Here is a 24078-nt window from a genome sequence, read left to right as displayed (position 1 = left end):
TTTATCTGTTGTGTGTGTTTGAGACATCCGCTGGATGACAGACAAGCCATGTTGTAAAAACTACAAGAGGCTTGATGCTCTTGCAAAATCGAAGAGAAGACTTGGTGGACATGTAGTTTATTCACCCGAGGTGCCAACCTGTGGTTTTAAAACGACACTACAACTACCACAATGCCCCACTCTACCCTTTGGACATTATGGCTGCGCACTGTTCATCAATGGTGTTTTTATTTACGTTTTTTCGTGTTTTCTCTTATTTAAAACAGAGGAATGTAGACAGAGTTTGGCTTCGAGTATAACTTTACAAAAAAGCATCAGGATATTTCTGGAGTTAAAGCTCTATTTGCGTCAGGAACGCTGAAACACGTTTTGCTTGATAGCTAACGAGTCAGATAGCCAGGTAGGACAGCTGTCTGTCGCCGGTCAGAATTTAGCTGTTGTAAACTCAGTTCACACTAAATTAACTCGTGTTGTAAAGGCAATGATTGTATAGCTTGTTTGTTAACCACTACAATAATAGCTATACCTCGAGCACAATACGGGAACACACAATTTTTCTATTCATAGCTATGTTTACCCCTGTAAAGTCGTCTTATTTCAGAGTCAGTCCCACTACTATCAACAGAGAGCTAGGCAAGACCAAGATGAGATAGCAAGAGGAGTTATTAGTTAGCTAGCTACGCGATCGTGAACACAATTAGACATTCAATTCAGTCCCCTGAAGGTGCGTTTCACAGGACAGAGAAAGAGAAACACAGACGCATGCCCAGCCATGTTTGGGAGTCTTTTCGAGGAACAGGGGGAGGGATATTCTTTGGCTCCCTCCGGAGGTAGAGTTGTAAAGGGGGAAGGGGAGCCACCTCCACCCCGGGGAAGAGTGAACCTCAGTGGGATTAAAAACCAGGGAGGGACGTGCTACCTCAACTCCCTGCTCCAGACCCTGCTCTTCACCCCGGAGTTCAGAGGTGAGAGGTCAAGTCAGGTCACATGGTGTTCTGTCGTTGGTTCATACTGTATTTGAAATTGTGTGTGTGTGTGTGTGTGTGTGTGTGTGTGTGTGTGTGTGTGTGTGTGTGTGTAGAGGAGCTGTTCAGTCTGGGTCCAAAGGAATTGGGCTGCCTGGAGGACAAAGACAAACCAGAGGCTAAGGTAAAGAACCAACCATGGGATTGTGTGTGTTCCTCACTGTGTGAATGTCTTTATTTGTATTGGTGTGTTTGAATAGTACATTAACTCTGTCCCTCAGGTCAGGGTTATTCCACTGGAGCTCCAGAGGCTGTTTGCTCGTCTACTCTTGGTGGACCAACAGAGTGCCTCTACAGCTGATCTCACTGACAGCTTCGGATGGAACAACAGCGAGGTAGTGTGTGTGAACACGAGCATGTGTATGAATGGCGGTGTGTGTGACGCAGGGACTAAACTGGAGAATGAGGCTTGCTTTATATAATGCTACATCGCTTTCTCCTACAGTATTTTGCTTACCACTCTCTCTCATCTCTCTCTCGTAGGAGAGCAGGCAACATGATGTGCAGGAGTTGAACAGGATTCTGTTCAGTGCCCTAGAGCACTCCCTGGTGGACACCAGCGGCAGTGCGTTCATCCAGCGCCTCTACCATGGCACCACTGTCAACAGCATTCACTGCAAAGAGTGTGGCAACATCAGCCAGAGACAGGTTTTTATTTATTTAACCTTTATTGAACTAGGCAAGTCAGTTAAGGACAAATTGTTATTCATAATGATGGCCTACCAAAAGGCAAAAAAAAGGTCTCCTGCGGGGACGGGGGCTGGGATTAAAAATATAGGACAAAACACACATCAAGACAAGAGAGACAACACTACATAAAGAGAGCCCTGAGACAACAACAGCATGGCAGCAGCACATGACAACACAGCATGGTAGCAACACATGCCAACAACATGCCAGCAACACAACATGGCAGCAGCACGACATGGTAGCAACACAAAACAGGGTACAAACATTATTGGGCACAGACAACAGCACAAAGGGCAAGAAGGTAGAGACAACAATACATCACACAAAGCAGCCACAACTATCAGTAAGAGTGTCCATGATTGAGTCATTGAATGAAGAGATTGAGATAACACTGGTACATGTGTTTATCTGTACCTGCGTGTGTCTTTGTGTTGCTTACCCCTCTTTCTCTTGGCTCTCTCTTTCCCTCTCAGGAGGACTACCTGGACTTGACTGTGTGTGTACGTGGTGTGTGTGGCCTGGAAAGGGCGCTCTGGGACATGTTTGTGGAAGAGGAGATGTTTGAAGGCAGTAACCTCTACCTCTGTGGCCAGTGTGACCAACTAGTCACTGCTGCTAAGGTTAGTAGGAGTATTGGCATGGATTTAAATTGTACTTGTTTATTCTAGAATTGGTACTGATTCCAGAACTCTCTCTCCCTTGCTCCCTCTTTCCCTCCCTCTCCTTCGTTCTCGCTCTCTCTCCCCCTCTCCAGTCTGCCAAGCTGAGGAAGCTCCCTCCCTTCCTGACAGTGTCTCTGTTGAGGTTTAACTTTGACTTTGCCAGGTGCGAGCGTTACAAGGAGACTGGTCGCTACACCTTCCCTCTCACCATCAACCTCCGGCCCTTCTGTGAACAGGTACAACCTCCACCCACATTGATCTGCATTGCTTCACTGCCACTTACTCTTGTTTTAACTAAGTCATGTCAAACCATTTAAGAACATGTTATGTCGCATTATAAGGCCTAAGGACTATGCTATGTCACCCTCTCTCCCAGACTGAAGACGAGGACTCGGAGTACTCCTATGAACTCTTCTCAGTCATCATCCATAAGGGAGGCTGTTATGGCGGCCATTACCACGTCTACATCAAAGACATGGACCACCTCGGCTTGTGGGAACCGCCGGTGAGAGAGAGCGGGAGGGAGGAGGAGAGAACAATAATTGCATATCAGACAATCGAGGCTTAGAGTATGTCACTAAATATGCTAATAGCGAAGTGTGTGCGTCTTTGTATTTCCGTGCGTGCGTTTGTATCAGGAGAAGGATACCAAACCCAAGGTTCAGAAGAAGGAGGAAGTGAGAGCGTATACTGAGCCGGAGAAAGACGACCCTCTATCTGTACTCTCCTCCATAATTACCCAGGTAACGCAAAGCATGCTGGTTCAACCCAATGGAACGAGAGCACCACGGGCCACATCGTCAGTAGGTCCAGTGACTGTATCTGATCTTAATGTGGTGGTGTTCCCCTCCTGGCCTATAGGAGGAGAGCAGGAGCGTGCTGCTGGACCAGCTGGGCCAGAGACTGATGGACAAGATCGGTTCTTCCTGGAGCAAAAAGTACAGGAAACTCCACGGCCCCATAGGCAAGGTAGGACATGACTGATGGGCTTCCCCCAAGAGCTCCACAACGTCACATAAACACTTCGCTTTCCTTATCTCCTCTACATCGTTCTACACGTTGTCCTTCCACTCATCTCCCTCTCGCCTCCTCTCTCCCTCTGCAGTTCCTCCAGAACCACAGTGATGTGTTTGTGTTGGTCAATAATGGCACTCAGGTGGCCCTGAAAGCCAACCCCCCTAGCCCGGAGACCCAGCCCTCCAGCCCAGTCCACCCAACCCCTGGCCCTAGCTCTTCCCCAGACCCAGTCCACAACAACACAGCCAACCACCTACCAGGACCGGAGACAGAACCGAAGACGGCACCAGAACCACAGGTACACTAGTTAGACCTCTCATGGTTCTGCTTTAATGACGGTGTGTCTGCTATGTTGATGCTGCAATTGGTTATGTTTAAATCTCTTTTCTCTCTCTCTCTTTCTGAATCTCCATTCATCCATCCATCTTTCTTCCTCTCTCCATCTCTCCACAGGGCAGCCACTGGTTTGATCTGAATGACTCCACAGTGACGTCGATCCATGAGAGAGACGTAGAGAAAATGTACCAGGGAAAGGAGAGTGCCTACATGCTGTTCTATAGGAAGACACTGCTACGCAGGCCTTCTGGAGGTGGGTGGGTGTCTGGAGGTGTGTGGGTGGGTGTCTGGGGGTGTTTTTGTGTGGGAGAGAGGCGTAAGAAGGAAAGGGAGGGAGCGAGTGAGTGAGCGCAAGAAAAGGAGAGCCACATCCAAACTTGATGCGAGTGGGACAGGAAGAGAGATGGTGAAGGAGAGACGTGAAAACGTACACAGTCTTTCAAATGAGGTTTTCCCCCTGGCAGCCCTGAGGAATCCTGGGTATCAGGTTCCCCCTCACCTCTTACAGATGGCTGAAGAGGAGAACAGAAGACTACAACAGAGACGGTACTCACGTGTGCGCACACACACACACACATAAACGAACACTGTATTTTGCTATGTTTTGCGGCTATCTGTTTGTGTGTGTGTGTGTGTACTCTGCTATAGGGAGGAGTTTGAGGCCAGCAATAACAGTGTTGAGCTGCGTCTCCACCTAGCGCCACACTATAGGTTGGAGAACGGAGCTCTTAAGTCAATCAGCATAGAGCAGAAAGAGGCCACCAACCTCACCTTGGACCGCCGCAGGACCGTAGGAGACCTGCGAATGATCATCTACCAGGTGACGTCATCACTCCGACTCATTAACTCACTTCCTTAATGCCGCCATGGCACTGAGCAAAAAGCTCAAACCAGTGTGTGTGTGTGTGTGTTCAGAAGCAGGATCTCTGGGAGGGGGATATGGCTCTGACTGTGGCCAGAAGTCTGCCAGCCGGCCTTCACCTCTACAACACTCTCACAGGTGAGACATACACACACACTTAAACACACACACTTTTGCAGCATGTCCATTCTGTGAGAGTTGATACTGAACTTTAGTACGTGTGTGTTTCAGATGACGAGGTGTCTCTTTACAGTGCAGGCATCTTGACCGGCACTGATCTGTTTGTGTGGAACGGCAGAGAGGTGAGGAGACAAAATCGAATCGACACAATCCACCATTGTACATACTGCTACTGGACGTCCTAGAACCAGAACGGCTGTCGGGGTCATATCATATCCCCTTTATTTCCTCAGGTTTGTGGGGCGACTGTCCAAACAGGAGGCGAGTGGGAACCAGTGCTGCTGACCGTGGTTCGCCCCTCTCTGGGAGAAGAAGAAGAAGAGGAGGGAGGAGGAGTGGGAGAGGAAGGAGGCTCGGGGCTGACGAAGGAGTCGAGGGGGTTCGCTGGGAGGGTGACTCTAGGAGAGGTGAGGGAGGCATTAGGGGAGACACAGGAGAGCCTCCTGTGTCAGGAGAAGAGGGGAGGAGAGGGAGAGGGAGGAGGGGCCAGCGGGTGGAGGGTGTTCCCTCCTGGAGACATGCAGAGGACCCTGAAGGAGCTGGCCTTGAAGGATGGAGACGCATTGCTGGTGCTGGAGCCACAGACACAGGACAGCAGGTGGGCAGCGTGGTGTGTGTGTGCGCGGCAGTGTGTCAGTCTGCGTAAGTGAGTGACAGACATGAGGTGTAGTTGGTGTGTTTGCTATGGCTGTGTGTGTGTAATGTCTCTCTCTCCCAGTATGTTCAGTATGAGTGGTGATATGGTAACCGTGACAACACCATCAGACTGTCGCTGGCTTCAGGTGGAATACCGACCAGAGAGAAGAAAAAGAGGAGGAGAAGGGGAGGAAGAGGAGGAGAGGATGAGAGCAAAGGTCCCTGCCTCTGGAAACATGGTGAGCTAGCAAGTGTGTGGGTGCGTGTGGCGGCGGTTTGTGTGTTTAGTATATTCATGTGTGTTTAGTATATTCATGTATGTTAATGTGTGTGTGTGTTCTTTTCTAGCTGATGTGTGAGGTGAAACAGAGGGCCATAGCAGAGCTGCAGCTACAGGAGGGTCTAGCAGGTCAGATACTGTTATTATTACCACTCCTAATAGCAGCAGCTATAGGTCAGATACTGTTACCACTCCTAATAGCAGCAGCTATAGGTCAGATACTCTTCCTGTTACCACTCCTAATAGCAGCAGCTATAGGTCAGATACTGTTATTATTACCACTCCTAATAGCAGCAGCTATAGGTCAGATACTGTTATTATTACCACTCCTAATAGCAGCAGCTATAGGTCAGATACTGTTACCACTCCTAATAGCAGCAGCTATAGGTCAGATACTGTTAGCACTCCTAATAGCAGCAGCTATAGGTCAGATACTGTTATTATTACCACTCCTAATAGCAGCAGCTATAGGTCAGATACTGTTGTTATTACCACTCCTAATAGCAGCAGCTATAGGTCAGATACTGTTATTATTACCACTCCTAATAGCAGCAGCTATAGGTCAGATACTGTTATTATTACCACTCCTAATAGCAGCAGCTATAGGTCAGATACTGTTATTATTACCACTCCTAATAGCAGCAGCTATAGGTCAGATACTGTTACCACTCCTAATAGCAGCAGCTATAGGTCAGATACTGTTATTATTACCACTCCTAATAGCAGCAGCTATAGGTCAGATACTGTTATTATTACCACTCCTAATAGCAGCAGCTATAGGTCAGATACTGTTACCACTCCTAATAGCAGCAGCTATAGGTCAGATACTGTTATTATTACCACTCCTAATAGCAGCAGCTATAGGTCTGATACTGTTACCACTCCTAATAGCAGCAGCTACAGGTCAGATACTGTTACCACTCCTAATAGCAGCAGCTATAGGTCAGATACTGTTATTATTACCACTCCTAATAGCAGCAGCTATAGGTCAGATACTGTTATTATTACCACTCCTAATAGCAGCAGCTATAGGTCAGATAATGTTGTTATTACCACTCCTAATAGCAGCAGCTATAGGTCAGATACTGTTACCACTCCTAATAGCAGCAGCTATAGGTCAGATACTGTTACCACTCCTAATAGCAGCAGCTATAGGTCAGATACTGTTATTATTACCACTCCTAATAGCAGCAGCTATAGGTCAGATACTGTTATTATTACCACTCCTAATAGCAGCAGCTATAGGTCAGATACTGGTACCACTCCTAATAGCAGCAGCTATAGGTCAGATACTGTTGTTATTACCACTCCTAATAGCAGCAGCTATAGGTCTGATACTGTTACCACTCCTAATAGCAGCAGCTATAGGTCTGATACTGTTACCACTCCTAATAGCAGCAGCTATAGGTCAGATACTGTTGTTATTACCACTCCTAATAGCAGCAGCTATAGGTCAGATACTGTTACCACTCCTAATAGCAGCAGCTATAGGTCAGATACTGTTACCACTCCTAATAGCAGCAGCTATAGGTCAGATACTGTTATTATTACCACTCCTAATAGCAGCAGCTATAGGTCAGATACTGTTATTATTACCACTCCTAATAGCAGCATCTATAGGTCAGATACTGTTATTATTACCACTCCTAATAGCAACAGCTATAGGTCAGATACTGTTACCACTCCTAATAGCAGCAGCTATAGGTCAGATACTGTTATTATTACCACTCCTAATAGCAGCAGCTATAGGTCAGATACTGTTACCACTCCTAATAGCAGCAGCTATAGGTCAGATACTGTTACCACTCCTAATAGCAGCAGCTATAGGTCAGATACTGTTACCACTCCTAATAGCAGCAGCTATAGGTCAGATACTGTTATTGTTACCACTCCTAATAGCAGCAGCTATAGGTCAGATACTGTTATTATTACCACTCCTAATAGCAGCAGCTATAGGTCAGATACTGTTATTATTACCACTCCTAATAGCAGCAGCTATAGGTCTGATACTGTTACCACTCCTAATAGCAGCAGCTATAGGTCAGATACTGTTATTATTACCACTCCTAATAGCATCAGCTATAGGTCAGATACTGTTATTTTTACCACTCCTAATAGCAGCAGCTATAGGTCAGATACTGTTACCACTCCTAATAGCAGCAGCTATAGGTCAGATACTGTTACCACTCCTAATAGCAGCAGCTATAGGTCAGATACTGTTATTGTTACCACTCCTAATAGCAGCAGCTATAGGTCAGATACTGTTATTATTACCACTCCTAATAGCATCAGCTATAGGTCAGATACTGTTATTATTACCACTCCTAATAGCAGCAGCTATAGGTCAGATACTGTTACCACTCCTAATAGCATCAGCTATAGGTCAGATACTGTTATTATTACCACTCCTAATAGCAGCAGCTATAGGTCAGATACTGTCACCACTCCTAATAGCATCAGCTATAGGTCTGATACTGTTATTATTACCACTCCTAATAGCAGCAGCTATAGGTCAGATACTGTTACCACTCCTAATAGCAGCAGCTATAGGTCAGATACTGTTGTTATTACCACTCCTAATAGCAGCAGCTATAGGTCAGATACTGTTACCACTCCTAATAGCAGCAGCTATAGGTCAGATACTGTTACCACTCCTAATAGCAGCAGCTATAGGTCAGATACTGTTATTATTACCACTCCTAATAGCAGCAGCTATAGGTCAGATACTGTTATTATTACCACTCCTAATAGCAGCATCTATAGGTCAGATACTGTTATTATTACCACTCCTAATAGCAACAGCTATAGGTCAGATACTGTTACCACTCCTAATAGCAGCAGCTATAGGTCAGATACTGTTATTATTACCACTCCTAATAGCAGCAGCTATAGGTCAGATACTGTTACCACTCCTAATAGCAGCAGCTATAGGTCAGATACTGTTACCACTCCTAATAGCAGCAGCTATAGGTCAGATACTGTTATTGTTACCACTCCTAATAGCAGCAGCTATAGGTCAGATACTGTTATTATTACCACTCCTAATAGCAGCAGCTATAGGTCAGATACTGTTATTATTACCACTCCTAATAGCAGCAGCTATAGGTCTGATACTGTTACCACTCCTAATAGCAGCAGCTATAGGTCAGATACTGTTATTATTACCACTCCTAATAGCATCAGCTATAGGTCAGATACTGTTATTTTTACCACTCCTAATAGCAGCAGCTATAGGTCAGATACTGTTACCACTCCTAATAGCAGCAGCTATAGGTCAGATACTGTTACCACTCCTAATAGCAGCAGCTATAGGTCAGATACTGTTATTGTTACCACTCCTAATAGCAGCAGCTATAGGTCAGATACTGTTATTATTACCACTCCTAATAGCATCAGCTATAGGTCAGATACTGTTATTTTTACCACTCCTAATAGCAGCAGCTATAGGTCAGATACTGTTACCACTCCTAATAGCAGCAGCTATAGGTCAGATACTGTTACCACTCCTAATAGCAGCAGCTATAGGTCAGATACTGTTATTGTTACCACTCCTAATAGCAGCAGCTATAGGTCAGATACTGTTATTATTACCACTCCTAATAGCAGCAGCTATAGGTCAGATACTGTTATTATTACCACTCCTAATAGCAGCAGCTATAGGTCTGATACTGTTACCACTCCTAATAGCAGCAGCTATAGGTCAGATACTGTTATTATTACCACTCCTAATAGCAGCAGCTATAGGTCTGATACTGTTACCACTCCTAATAGCAGCAGCTATAGGTCAGATACTGTTATTATTACCACTCCTAATAGCATCAGCTATAGGTCAGATACTGTTATTTTTACCACTCCTAATAGCAGCAGCTATAGGTCAGATACTGTTACCACTCCTAATAGCAGCAGCTATAGGTCAGATACTGTTACCACTCCTAATAGCAGCAGCTATAGGTCAGATACTGTTACCACTCCTAATAGCAGCAGCTATAGGTCAGATACTGTTACCACTCCTAATAGCAACAGCTATAGGTCTGATAATGTTATTATTACCACTCCTAATAGCAACAGCTATAGGTCTGATAATGTTATTATTACCACTCCTAATAGCAGCAGCTATAGGTCAGATACTGTTACCACTCCTAATAGCAGCAGTTATAGGTCAGAAACTGTTACCACTCCTAATAGCAGCTATAGGTCAGATACTGTTATTATTACCACTCCTAACAGCAGCAGCTATAGGTCAGATACTGTTACCACTCCTAATAGCAGCAGCTATAGGTCAGATACTGTTATTATTACCACTCCTAATAGCAGCAGCTATAGGTCAGATACTCTTACCACTCCTAATAGCAGCAGCTATAGGTCTGATACTGTTATTATTACCACTCCTAATAGCAGCAGCTATAGGTCAGATACTGTTACCACTCCTAATAGCAACAGCTTTAGGTCTGATACTGTTATTATTACCACTCCTAATAGCAGCAGCTATAGGTCAGATACTGTTACCACTCCTAATAGCAGCAGCTATAGGTCTGATACTGTTATTATTACCACTCCTAATAGCAGCAGCTATAGGTCAGATACTGTTACCACTCCTAATAGCAGCAGCTATAGGTCTGATACTGTTACCACTCCTAATAGCAGCAGCTATAGGTCAGATACTGTTACCACTCCTAATAGCAGCAGCTATAGGTCAGATACTGTTATTATTACCACTCCTAATAGCAGCAGCTAAAGGTCAGATACTGTTATTATTACCACTCCTAATAGCAGCAGCTATAGGTCAGATACTGTTACCACTCCTAATAGCAGCAGCTATAGGTCAGATACTGTTACCACTCCTAATAGCAGCAGCTATAGGTCAGATACTGTTATTATTACCACTCCTAATAGCAGCAGCTATAGGTCAGATACTGTTATTATTACCACTCCTAATAGCAGCAGCTATAGGTCAGATACTGTTACCACTCCTAATAGCAGCAGCTATAGGTCAGATACTGTTATTATTACCACTCCTAATAGCAGCAGCTATAGGTCAGATACTGTTACCACTCCTAATAGCAACAGCTATAGGTCAGATACTCTTATTATTACCACTCCTAATAGCAGCAGCTATAGGTCAGATACTGTTACCACTCCTAATAGCAGCAGCTGTAGGTCAGATACTGTTATTATTACCACTCCTAATAGCATCCGCTATAGGTCAGATACTGTTACCACTCCTAATGGCATCAGCTATAGGTCAGATACTGTTACCACTCCTAATAGCAGCAGCTATAGGTCAGATACTGTTACCACTCCTAATAGCAGCAGCTATAGGTCAGATACTGTTACCACTCCTATAGCAGCAGCTATAGGTCAGATACTGTCATTGTTACCACTCCTAATAGCAGCAGCTATAGGTCAGATACTGTTATTATTACCACTCCTAATAGCAACAGCTATAGGTCAGATACTGTTACCACTCCTAATAGCAGCAGCTATAGGTCAGATACTGTTACCACTCCTATAGCAGCAGCTATAGGTCAGATACTGTCATTGTTACCACTCCTAATAGCAGCAGCTATAGGTCAGATAATGTTATTATTACCACTCCTAATAGCAGCAGCTATAGGTCAGATACTGTTACCACTCCTAATAGCAGCAGCTATAGGTCAGATACTGTTACCACTCCTAATAGCAGCAGCTATAGGTCAGATACTGTTATTATTACCACTCCTAATAGCAGCAGCTATAGGTCAGATACTGTTACCACTCCTAATAGCAGCAGCTATAGGTCAGATACTGTTACCACTCCTAATAGCAGCAGCTATAGGTCAGATACTGTTATTATTACCACTCCTAATAGGAGCAGCTATAGGTCAGATACTGTTACCACTCCTAATAGCAGCAGCTATAGGTCAGATACTGTTACCACTCCTAATAGCAGCAGCTATAGGTCAGATCCTGTCACTGTTACCACTCCTAATAGCAGCAGCTATAGGTCAGATACTGTTACCACTCCTAATAGCAGCAGCTATAGGTCAGATACTGTTACCACTCCTAATAGCAGCAGCTATAGGTCAGATACTGTTACCACTCCTAATAGCAGCAGCTATAGGTCAGATACTGTTATTATTACCACTCCTAATAGCAGCAGCTATAGGTCAGATACTGTTACCACTCCTAATAGCAGCAGCTATAGGTCAGATACTGTTCCTGTTACCACTCCTAATACAGCCAGTATTATTATGGTAGATATGTGTTTGTTGTCTCTTCACTGGTGTGTGTATCTGTCCAGGTGTAGCATGCTGTCTGAGGCAGGTGGACCGTACAGGGAAACTCCTGCCCCCAGGTACTGTAACGCCCAATGACGCTCACACATTAACACATATAACTCTTACTTCGTCCTAATTGTTTGTATGTATTGATGCAGGGCTCAACATATAGGGCTGCCTGCTGGCCCGGGGAGGTTTTGGAAGCCCTCCGGGCCAGTCAAACCGCCACGTCAATGGCCCCCCCAAAGTAATATTGTAATAATGATATTTTCAATCTAGGTTATATGTATAATTGTTGAAAAAACAGACACATTCCCAAAGCTGTTAGTTCGTTGTGTAGATTATCACACGCTCACGGACTAGTTCATCTGTCGGGCAGCAAGAGTGAGCAGCTCGCCACTGGTTGTCGTGTGGAGCAGCACACAGAAGAAGGACAGTAGTAACGTTGCTGGTAGAGTATGTAGGAAAGATGTTTCAACTTAGCATTTACTGATAGATACTATAAGGCAACAATGGGTATGTAAAACAGGTATTTAAGATGTTTGGCCCAAGTCTTGGTTAAATCTTTGCAATGCACAGTTTCGTCATCATGCTCTGTTTGAATGACCGTTTCTCAAGGCTTTCCATAACCTTCCCAGTTAAATGTTGACTACACAGGAGGCCTACCTGGCACAATTCTTTCAAGAAGATTTGTATCAATAGGGCGGGCATTTGTTTTGCCATCACGTATATTGTAGGCCCCATGGTACAGTAGCTCTACACTGCTAGACAAACGCAATGGTCTCTTGCAAGGTGAGCGATTTAATTAAAAAAACATTTGGGTTTTTTCCCAGACCATAAAACTGGTCTCCCAATGTGGTTTAAGCATTGTTGGGACTTAAAATTTTCAATTTTTGTTGTTTTTCTATAAATAAATGAATAAGTGTGATTTTGATAGTGAAAACCTGAGAACTCGGAAACCGGGAAAAACGAACTGTAGCTAAAGATAAAACTGAATTTATTGGCCCTACAACTGTAGGTAAAGATAAAACTGAATTTATTGGCCCTACAACTGTAGGTAAAGATAAAACTGAATTTATTGGCTTATAACTGTAGCCTGCTGACTGTTCAAAATCACAACAATAACACAACACCCTTTTTGAGATTGCGGGAAGTTTTATTTTTCCCTCCAATCAATCAGTTTAAATGTGATATTGTCAAGTAAAATGTAATTATTTATGTACAGGTGGTAGGTTATTATAGGTTAGCTTGCTCAGCCCGCAAACTAAAGATAAAATCACCTGATATAGATTTTTGGGGGGGCAGTGGTTTTCATTTGGCAATGGCCCGGTGTGCCACTGGCAATTTACCTGAATGTCAAGCCCTGTTTGTGTTTGTGTGTTGCCTCCCCTAGTGTGTGAGGAGCTGAGTGTTCGTGACGCTGGGGTTAGGCTGATGACCTCCCTGTCCCTCTGTCCTGGAACGGCCCCCAAAGACACACAGCTGTTCCTGTACTTCAGCGTGGGGACAGCACCCTCCTCTGACTTGGAGGGGGAAATCATTGTAGAGCGGTTCAGCACAGTTAAACAGGTGGGGAATGACTGCGTATCGTTTGGTCTGCTGGTCGGTCTATCTGCCTGGCTGTGTCTGTCTCTCTGTCAGACAGTGTATCTGCTTCTCTGCTAATGAGTGCTAATCCTATCCATACGTCCTATTGTAGTGTCTCAAGAAAATGTTGGAGTCAGCAAGACTTGAAGGTAAAACTATTGGATTATAGAGTGTGTGCATTTGTGTTAATGGTGTCGGGTTAATGGTGTAATGGTGTCGGGTTAATAGTGTGTGTGTGTGTGTGTGTTGTGTGTACAGGGGACGGTTGGCATCTAAGGAGGCTGGACTGGTGTGAGGAGGTGGGAGAGGCTTTGATGGACGAGGTCGGTAACCAGAATGATAAAACTGTTTGTTTGGATGCTGATTGGTTGATACAGGGAGTTATTCATGACAATCCCCCGGGTAATGCCTGTTAACAGTTTAATTTGAGTTATCAATGCTCCTTCAGCGTCCCACAGCCCAGCCAGGCAATTAATAAGCTTGATCTCCCCTGGGACAAAAATGTGTCTCAACCATTGAGGTTTGTCTAAGCCTTGTTGCCTGCCCCGCCGACCTGTGCAACAACGTTGCAGGTTTTTTTGTTTGCGATCTCCACTGTGCCATAGAGAATGATCGTGTCCAGAGGAGACTCATTATAATGGATATATCCAAAGAAATGGCAATAGAGGTAAAGGTAATACAAACGGAAATGCGCATAGTTTGCTGTCAGTTCAGCTGCTTAACATAATTGTGTGTTCGCTTTAGTTGACTAGTTGGCAAAGGAGAAGAAGCCAACTTGCATAGCAAAAAGTGTTTTTCTTAGAACGGACGACCAGCCCGCTTGGCTGACAACTTCAGAATCTCAGAACTAACGACTGGCTTTTGCCTGGACTATATCGTCTGGTGGAAGGATGAAATAAAACAAATGTACTCATTAAAACATATATCTTTTTTATGAAAACAGGTTCATCTTTTTTTATAGGTCGGCAATTGTTTTGTTAAAGCAATAAGGGCCCTCGAACCCGGGGATTATCGTGAATAACACCGTCCTAAGGGCCGTTTCCTCGAACCTCCGCTTCGCGTCAGGCTTAAGAACAGGCCATAGTCGGGTGTTATTCTCACGATAATCCCTGGGTCCTAATAAATTATTGCTTCAGCGAAATCAGGAAGTGGGATACATTTTCCGCTCTCTTTTTCACTCACTGCCATAATCTCTCTCGTTTCTTCCCCAGGAGGCGTCTCTCTCAGAGCTGAAGATGAGTCATGGAGACGCTCTGGTGATTACTGAGGGACGACTTCCTCCCAAGGTACACTCAACTTCCTGTTCTCTTACAACCCCATTTACTCTCTACAGACACATATTCCCTCTCTCTCTCAGGGTTTTCTGAAGCTCTCAGTCTGGCTGTATGTGGAGCCGAGCGCCTACCCCGTTGTCTCTATGGAAACAGAGGTCAACGGCATGGCCACGGTGTCCACGGAGGGTCAGAGGTTGGAGGTCATGACTGCAGGTGAGACACACACACACACACACACACACACACACACAGTATGAAACCAAGTTCACTGGTTAAAATGTGTGTGTGTTTAGTGGGCGGAGCCATGGTCGAGCTGAGGACTGTGGGACAGGTGGAGATCTCAGAGGAGGCTACACTGGAAGAGCTGAAGACTCAGGTAGTGTGTGTGTTGATACTGCTCCTTCTAGCGAGTGTATGTCCATGCTGTGTGTGTTAATACTCTGTGTGTTAGGTGCTGACCCTGCCGGCGCTGCAGTATGTATGTGTACCCAGTCCTGCGTTTCTGCGTGTGTGGCAGCTGGAGGGACAGAGACTAACCCGTATCCTCAGAGGACAACAACACACACTCAGGTACACACACACTCCTCCCTCTCACTTCTGCCCATCTCCTCTCGTCCCTTTCTTTTTCTCAACAACAAGTATCTGTTCACAGGAAGTTGAAGTTGAGCAGTGGGGTGGAGTTTTGTGTGCAGCAGCTACTGAGAGAAGAGGATCTTGGGTAAGCCTGGGGTTATTTTACTCTCATTGGTCAGTTAAGCAGATACCGGAAGCATGATTTCTGGATCTGTTGTTATCCCTCCCTCGCTCTTTTCTTCCTCTCTTATTGCCCCATTTCTCCCCTCCCCCAGTCCTAAGGAGGTGTTGCTGCGTGTCCAGATGGGGGTGCCAGGGGAGAGGGGTTACTACCCTCCAGAGGAACTGGTCTGGGATGCTTCTCGAGACCCTTCCCCCAGATCGCTACGCTCTGCCCTGGCCTCAACATACGGCCTCTCTCCTGACTCCCTGCTACTGGCCAAGCACCAGCCACACACACACACCTGGGAGACTTTCTCCAACTGGGTAAGAGATGTGGAGGGAGGGAGGGAAGCCTGATGTTTTGTTGTCACTCTCCTGTGGTTTATTTTATGACTCTTCCTGGCGCTTGTTATTGATGCGTGCACACAGAGCCAGCAGGTGTCCAAACGGAAGAAGAAGAAAAAGGCGGAGTCTCTGCTTGGAGCGCCTTTCCACCTTAAAGACGGTGACATCATCGGTGTCAAGGTAACAAATGCACCTCTATGGCTCATCGTATTGGTTGCTTTCCAGCCTGCTCTGCTTTAATTGGACAGAACTTGCTTATTGAATGTGACATGGTTTTCTGATTGGATAATACGTCGACAGTAACATGGTGTTTTCTGATTGGACAGAACCTGTTGATTGACAATAACCGGGACTTTAGCACCCAACAGGATGAGCAGAGGTTGAGGGAAGAGAAGGAGCAACGCAGGAAAGGGTGGGGCTTCTTAAAAGATCCAATGAGACTCAGGTCACAGTGTTGACACTGCTTTTCGTGTATGACATTAGCTTTACAAGAAAGTGTATTTATAGTTAAAGTTAATATAAATACATAAGTAAATATATACATTTTACATTGATACTATTTCCTCTTTACTCCTGTAGAGGGCAGTGTGCAGGGGCTGAGGTTGAGACCAACCGAGGCGTGGGACCAGCGAAGAAGATGGGGCCAATCAAGGCCAGAAAGCCAGAGGTGGCCCTGTCAATCAACGTGGGGGTGTTCAGATAGCCTCGCCTCACACACACATACAGTACACATGCGCACACACAGACTTTCTCACCGTGGCATCGCTCAACATCATGAACAATCTTCTGGACGTCTGTTTGTACGCCAAACATTTTTGATAATGTGTTCACACAGCATGACCCCCCCATAGATCTGCTATCTACTGCTAGTGTAGGTCTGGTGGTGGGATGACTTACTGGTTCGCTATACAGACCTCTGTCTACTCAATGTCACAAGCTGCAGTCTCTGACTATTCCTTCATCTCTCTGTCACTACCTCTGGATCCCTTCTCCCCTCTACATGAGACCCAATAGGAACCAGTGTTTCTACATGAGATCCAATAGGAACCAGTATTTCCACTCATAGTACTGGGTGTATTACATATATATTGTTATGTATTTACAGTATCTGCTGATTAGTTTGCAATGGTACACACCACAGAGGTATAGATATGTACCAGTAGATTATAGATAATATATACACCTATATTTCTAATAAGAGTTAGTGGGTTTATATCCATGCCTTAACATGGACGAGCCACAATTCAGCTCAGTCCAGAATAGTCCTCCCTACCTCATTTCTCTACCTCTGTTGCGCCTTCTCTCGCTCTACCTTTCTTTCCCTCCTAACTTCATCTTCGGTTAGTGGTCTCACCCTCTCGCCATTTTCCTTTCATGGGAAAGAGTCCCATGTGTTTTCTCTTTATCCCATCATGCCTCTGTACCGGAGTTGATCACGTTAATCAAATGATAATTATGTTTGTTTCATGCAGTGGGTGTGTGTGGACGAACTTCAGGGAGTTAAAATAATGAATGGATCATTTAACTAATATGTCATACATAACTTTTAGAAATGACGGTTGGACAGTGAATACGAGCGACTTTGTTTTGGATTATGAGATTATTTGATTTCCTAACTAATCTGATGTTTTTATTTTTGCATTTGCTGTAAGAATAACTTAAGTTAGTTTTGAGTATGACTTCTACTTGTGGTGTGGGTCAGTGCCAAGAAGCAAGGTTTGACAGATGGAGAGTTTTTTGTGTTTTGGATTAAATACAGAATAAAACAGATCAAGGTGCATGTTTGCAAATCTTGTTTTATTTATTTTGAAGTCATGATGCATGTTTACAGACCTTTATCATTTGCATATTCTCTGCTGCAACCACGAATCATTGTAGGCCTACACATTTGAATTTACAACATGTTGCCAGTGCCAAGAAGCAAATTCTCCATACAACCATCATATTTGGCTATACCAAAACAATGCTTATCAAACATGCTGAACAATTAATCAAATGGCCATCTCTGGACTATTTACATTGACTGACCCCCCCTTTGTTTTGTACACTGCTGCTACTCGCTGTTTATTATTTATGCATAGTCACTTTACCCCTACCTTCATGTACAAATTACCTGGACTAACCTGTACCCCGCACATTGACTTGGTACTGGTACCCCCTTTTATATAGCCTCCTTATTTTTATTCTGTTACTTTTTATTTTAGTTTTTACTTTAGTTTACTTTAGTTTAAATATTTTCTTAACTCTTTCTTGAGCTACATTGTTGGTTAATTAAGGGCTTGTAAGTAAGCATTTCACAGTAAGGTCTACAACTGTTGTATTCGGCGCTTGTGACAAACACGATTTAATTTGACATAAATGATGTGTGTGTGATACTGACCTGTCCTGGGTTAGGTGGTGACAGGGCTGTGGGAGGTATTGCTTTCAGCATCATGTTGTGCATTATGATCTGATGCATTCTGCATCAACATCAGCTCCACCATGTCTAACACACACAAGTAGCTGCATTTGGCATTTGTGTGTGTGTGTGTGTGTGTGTGTGCCTTTTGATGCTCCCAGACCTTGGTGCAGGGTAAGGCTGAGGAGGGGGTATCTGTTGTATGAGGGGCTGTTGCTGTGGTAACTGCTGTATGAAGGTAGTAGGCTGCTGGGGAAACTACAGACCAAGAGAGAAATAGCATCAGCTGTCTGTGTGTAAGAGAGAAAGCAGAGCTAGAGGGAGAGAAAAAGAAGGATTTTTGTCTCACCATTTGCTGGGGGTGCAGGGGCAGGCTGGTAGATATGGATGGGGGCCGGAGGCAGAAGGACGGCAGGAGGTCTGGGCGGTGCCGTCTCCCTGTCCCACCCCAGGTGTGAGGTCCCACCCCCACTCTCCCGTCCCCAATTTACCTGTAGCTCTTTAGCCGTACGTCACACACCTTTCGATCAGCTCTCAGTCTCTACGCCAAACGGAGACCACTTACCTGGTTACTAAGGGACACAACTGTTTATGCCAACCAAGCCACGCCTACTGCTTGGTTACCTTTCCTGGTTTTGGTGTTGATCCTAGGTTATTGTTTACCATCTGAGCCTACACAAGCAGTGTATTTCTCTTGAACAACCCAGTAAGGCAATTAAATAAATGTAAGGGTCAGTGAAATTGTTTGGGATAAGAATAGAAAGTAATATATGCAATCAACACACAGACTGTTAGAAATTGGTATAAACTTGGGTGGTCATTTAATCATACCAGATTGGCACCCAAATAGGGTCTGGAATGAGAAGCTCTGGGCTGAAAATGTATAAATTGAGTCTTTATTGGAGGGATTGGAGGTCTTCTCCTGTCCAAAAACTTGGACCCGGACCCAGGGACAAACTTTATAATTTGGAGGCCCCAGGCAGAGGCCAGTCTGAGGCCCCCACCCCTCCTCATTAAAAAAAAATATTTATAGTAAAGACATTTAATTTAACTGTAAAAAATATATGACCTTTTAACCCCGTTGAGTCTATGGGCCCGGGGCTGTGTTTCTACTGAGCTAACATATGGAATTGTTTTAAGATGGTCATACCAAGGATCATTTAGCTATTTACTTTAGAATTTTAGGACCCATGTAGGTATCAAAAATATATGAAAAAAAATTATTTGATGAAACATTTCATTTGGCCTTACTGCTGTTTTTTGTATTATTTATTTATGCCTCAAGCAGAGATTTTTATTTCTGTTTAATGGCAAATCCGCCAGTGCTCGGACCTGAAAACAATCAGACCCATACCCGAATGGACCCGAGGACAACCCGAGCTAGACACGACCCATACCCTAACATACCAGAGTGACAAATCAAAATTATCAGCCAAGTTGCTCTTGTAGTTAACGAATAGGTCAATATATGTTGGCTAGGCCTTCTATAAGTCAATACATACACCTTAATAGCTTAAAATAAATATGCTATAGGTCAGGGGTATTCAACTCTTACCCTATGAGGTCCGGAGCCAGCTGGTTTTCTGTTCTACCTGATAGTTAATTACACCCATTTGGTGTCCCAGGTCTAAATCAGTGCCTGATTGGAGGGGAACAATGGAACAAAAAGTACTGGAACTGGCTTTGAGGTCCAGCGTTGAGTTTGAAGGCTATAGGTTATATAGAGCCATGATCGTGTCCATTCGGGCCCACTCTGGTTTATCGGCTGTAGTTACATAGACCAGATGACAATCAAAGGCTGTGTTCACACAGGCAGCCCAATTCTAATCAAAATTTACTGGGTGAGAGGGGCTGGTTTCGGTGCCAATGCACCACACAACCAATAAACAAAGCACACTGACTTCGTGCACTTCAATGTCATGGTTTGTCTTTTCAACATCACAATAAATACACTAGTCCCCAGGTCCAGAACAGAGGCTGGGAAACAGTATTAAATAGAGCCATGACTACATGGAACTCTGCCACAACAGGTAACAAATTTTAAAAATCAGATAAAAGAACACTTTACTGCACAAAGGGGACTGAGAAGAGACACAGACATGTTATATATATTGTATTGTAATTTGCACTGTACTATGTATTTGTCCTAAATATTGTGTGTATGTACTGATATGTAGGCTATGTGTGACATTTTAAATGTATTTTGGTCCTTGACTAATGTTCTGTACTATGTATTATGTCATGTTTATGTGGACCCCAGGAAGAGTAGCTTATGCTTTTGCAGTGGCTAATGGTGATTCTAATAAATACCAAGTGTCAATCTCGACAAACAGAAAATACATTCCTACCTACCTTGTAGGCTTACCCAGTATAGAATGTAGGGCTTGACTTTTTGGTGTTTTGTAACAGATGTCTCTTTCCCTGCTGCACAGTTTGGATTGATTGATTTTATTTGTCAGTATAAAAAAAATCATATATTGTGGTCCCTATTTTTTTTTTTTGTACATAAATACATAGACACATTACAGAGATAGACATGAAAAAATGCTCATCTTCCAGATGAGTATGAGGGGGGAGTTTAAGTACAATTCTTACAAGCTTGTTTGGCTGGTACAGAAGCTTATTCTTTAGATGTTTGGGGCTGCTGGTGAACCGTGATGTGCAGGCATATTCAAAGTGACACTGGGCTTGCACATTAGCAAGGTTTCCAACCAATTGGAAACAGACTCATGTGAATATTCAAAAATCTAAATAAAACAATATGCCTAGGGCCTCCCAAGTGGCGCAGCAGTCTAAGGCACTGCATTGCAGTCACTACAGTCCCGGTTCGAGGCTGTGTTACAGCTGGCTGTGACTGGGAGACTCATGAGGCGGCACACAATTGGCCCAGCGTCGTCCAGGTTAGGGGAGGGTTTGGCTGGCCCGGGATTTCCTTATTCCATCACGCTCTAGTGACTCCTTGTGAAGGAGAGCTTGCAAGCTGACTTCAGTCACCAGTTGGCCAGTGTTTCATCTGACATATTTGTGTGGCTGGCTTCTGGGTTAAGTGAGCAGTGCGGGTTTGGTGCTGGACAACATTAAAATTGTAACAAATATATATAGCCTCTAGAAAACAGAGAAGATTAGGCCTAACCCCAGAGAGATAGAGAAATACCAGTGGCCTGCTACGACACCAACATGCATGTCTTTATGTCAGATGGCTGCTGCGTCTGCTATACATATTTAGACAATTTTTTCAATCAAAATATTTTGTATAAAGATAAGTATTATATTGTTAGATTACAGGAGTAACTCTAGTAGGCCTGAAACAGTCTTCCTCCCCTCAAGTTCACCTGTCGGAATCAGTTGGAGTGCTGGGGCGCACTGCCGTCATATCATAGGCCTGCAGTAGCTAAAGCTTAATAATAGCCACACCAAACCAAACCTCCACAAACATTTCTAAACTTTATTAGCGTAATATCAAAAGTAAGTCTAACCATTATTTATAGGGAAAGTATGAGCAGAAGAGCAGATGTAAACCAGGGAAAAACGCACTACCCTCCCATGTGCCCAATAAAAAAATAAATAGTTTGACAACCCTCCCTATTTGGACCACCCCTCCCCCAGTACATTTCGATGTGTCTATAACTGGTATTTTGACCAATCAGATCAACTCTGAAAAGATCTCACTGAAAATATACTGCTCAAAAAAATAAAGGGAACACTTAAACAACACATCCTAGATCTGAATGAAAGAAATAATCTTATTAATTCGTTTTTTCTTTACATAGTTGAATGTGCTGACAACAAAATCACACAAAAATAATCAATGGAAATCCAATTTATCAACCCATGAGGTCTGGATTTGGAGTCACACTCAAAATTAAAGTGGAAAACCACACTACAGGCTGATCCAACTTTGATGTAATGTCCTTAAAACAAGTCAAAATGAGGCTCAGTAGTGTGTGTGGCCTCCACGTGCCTGTATGACCTCTCTACAACGCCTGGGCATGCTCCTGATGAGGTGGCGGATGGTCTCCTGAGGGATCTCCTCCCAGACCTGGACTTAAGCATCCGCCAACTCCTGGACAGTCTGTGGTGCAACGTGGCGTTGGTGGTTGGAGCGAGACATGATGTCCCAGATGTGCTCAATTGGATTCAGGTCTGGGGAACGGACGGGCCAGTCCATAGCATCAATGCCTTCCTCTTGCAAGAACTGCTGACACACTCCAGCCACATGAGGTCTAGCATTGTCTTGCATTAGGAGGAACCCAGGGCCAACCGCACCAGCATATGGTCTCACAAGGGGTCTGAGGATCTCATCTCGGTACCTAATGGCAGTCAGGCTACCTCTGGCGAGCACATGGAGGGCTGTGCGGCCCCCCAAAGAAATGCCACCCCACACCATGACTGACCCACCGCCAAACCGGTCATGCTGGAGGATGTTGCAGGCAGCAGAACGTTCTCCACGGCATCTCCAGACTCTGTCACCTCTGTCACGTGCTCAGTGTGAACCTGCTTTCATCTGTGAAGAGCACAGGGTGCCAGTAGCGAATTTGCCAATCTTGGAGTTCTCTGGCAAATGCCAAACGTCCTGCACGGTGTTGGGCTGTAAGCACAACCCCCACCTGTGGATGTCGGGCCCTCATACCACCCAGATGGAGTCTGTTTCTGACCGTTTGAGCAGACACATGCACATTTGTGGCCTGCTGGAGGTCATTTTGCAGGGCTCTGGCAGTGCTTCTCCTGCTCCTCCTTGCACAAAGGCGGAGGTAGCGGTCCTGCTGCTGGGTTGTTGCCCTCCTACGGCCTCCTCCACGTCTCCTGATGTACTGGCCTGTCTCCTGGTAGCGCCTCCATGCTCTGGACACTACGCTGACAGACACAGCAAACCTTCTTGCCACAGCTCGCATTGGTGTGCCATCCTGGATGAGCTGCACTACCTGAGCCACTTGTGTGGATTGTAGACTGCGTCTCATGCAACCACTAGAGTGAAAGCACCGCCAGCATTCAAAAGTGACCAAAACATCAGACAGGAAGCATAGGAACTGAGAAGTGGTCTGTGGTCCCCACCTGCAGAACCACTCCTTTATTGGGGGTGTCTTGCTAATTGCCTATAATTTCTACCTGTTGTCTATTCCATTTGCACAGCAGCATGTAACATTTATTGTCAATCAGTGTTGCTTCCTAAGTGGACAGTTTGATACACAGAAGTGTGATTGACTTGGAGTTACATTGTGTTGTTTAAGTGTTCCCTTTATTTTTTTGAGCAGTGTATTAGAGGAAAAAAATATCAGAATTGTGCTGCCTGTGTAAATGCAACTAAACCGGAACCAACCTGCACAAGTTTGAAATTTGGACCCGGAGAAGAGCTCTACTATGTAGTTAGTGGACAAAATCCATAGTCAATATACCTCAGTTGACAGTTGAATTTGGGAAACACAACGCTTTGCTGCTTCTGGTTAACTAATTTCCCCCGGGCATTTAGTGCGCCGTTTGCATAGGTGGAGTAGTTGGTTTAAAAAGCTTCATGGTCCAGTCAAAAACAGGCACATATTTTTAAAATAAAAGTGAATGGGTGGACTATTTTTGTAACTCTCTACATGTATTGGCTAATTTCTTTTTCAATCAAAGTTTAGCTTCACCATTCAGTCCTCTGATTGGTTTGTAACTTGTCAGTCAGGGACCTGTAGAATGTGGGAGGGAATTTTTTACTGTGCATGTAAATAGTAAGAGAGCATGATTTCCATTGGCTGGGAAATTCGCTTCGAGTGTGTTGATTGGCCATATTAGCGGAGGAAACATGATAAAGGCG

The 24078-nt window shown here is 44.5% G+C and overlaps 1 protein-coding gene across 3 annotated transcripts; it reads left to right on the top strand.

The window, feature by feature from the left end:
• Positions 1-178: 178 nt before the first annotated feature.
• On the top strand, positions 179-17664 carry LOC115179823 (ubiquitin carboxyl-terminal hydrolase 40). Of its 3 annotated transcripts, none has more exons than XM_029741635.1 (31): positions 179-965; positions 1082-1149; positions 1247-1360; positions 1509-1673; positions 2189-2335; positions 2470-2613; positions 2754-2882; positions 3022-3120; positions 3239-3346; positions 3483-3692; positions 3848-3983; positions 4195-4276; positions 4379-4550; positions 4646-4730; positions 4824-4894; positions 5006-5370; positions 5491-5647; positions 5757-5817; positions 11969-12022; positions 13339-13514; positions 13645-13681; positions 13791-13855; positions 14744-14818; positions 14890-15019; positions 15100-15182; positions 15258-15376; positions 15459-15524; positions 15655-15865; positions 15971-16066; positions 16213-16298; positions 16466-17664. In XM_029741635.1, exons 1-31 carry the CDS (start codon positions 773-775, stop codon positions 16587-16589), a joined length of 3828 nt encoding a protein of 1275 aa, XP_029597495.1. In that variant the 5' UTR covers positions 179-772; the 3' UTR covers positions 16590-17664. The 3 variants fall into 3 exon arrangements, with proteins under 3 accessions (XP_029597495.1, XP_029597496.1, XP_029597494.1); XM_029741636.1 differs by having other exon boundaries at positions 3016-3120; positions 13791-13831; XM_029741634.1 differs by having other exon boundaries at positions 3016-3120.
• Positions 17665-24078: the final 6414 nt, after the last annotated feature.

This window comes from Salmo trutta, chromosome 39, assembly GCF_901001165.1.
Source record: "Salmo trutta chromosome 39, fSalTru1.1, whole genome shotgun sequence".
Lineage (NCBI taxonomy): Eukaryota > Metazoa > Chordata > Actinopteri > Salmoniformes > Salmonidae > Salmo > Salmo trutta.
Note: the sequence above shows the minus strand (reverse complement) of the source record. Positions and strands in the feature narration are given on the sequence as shown.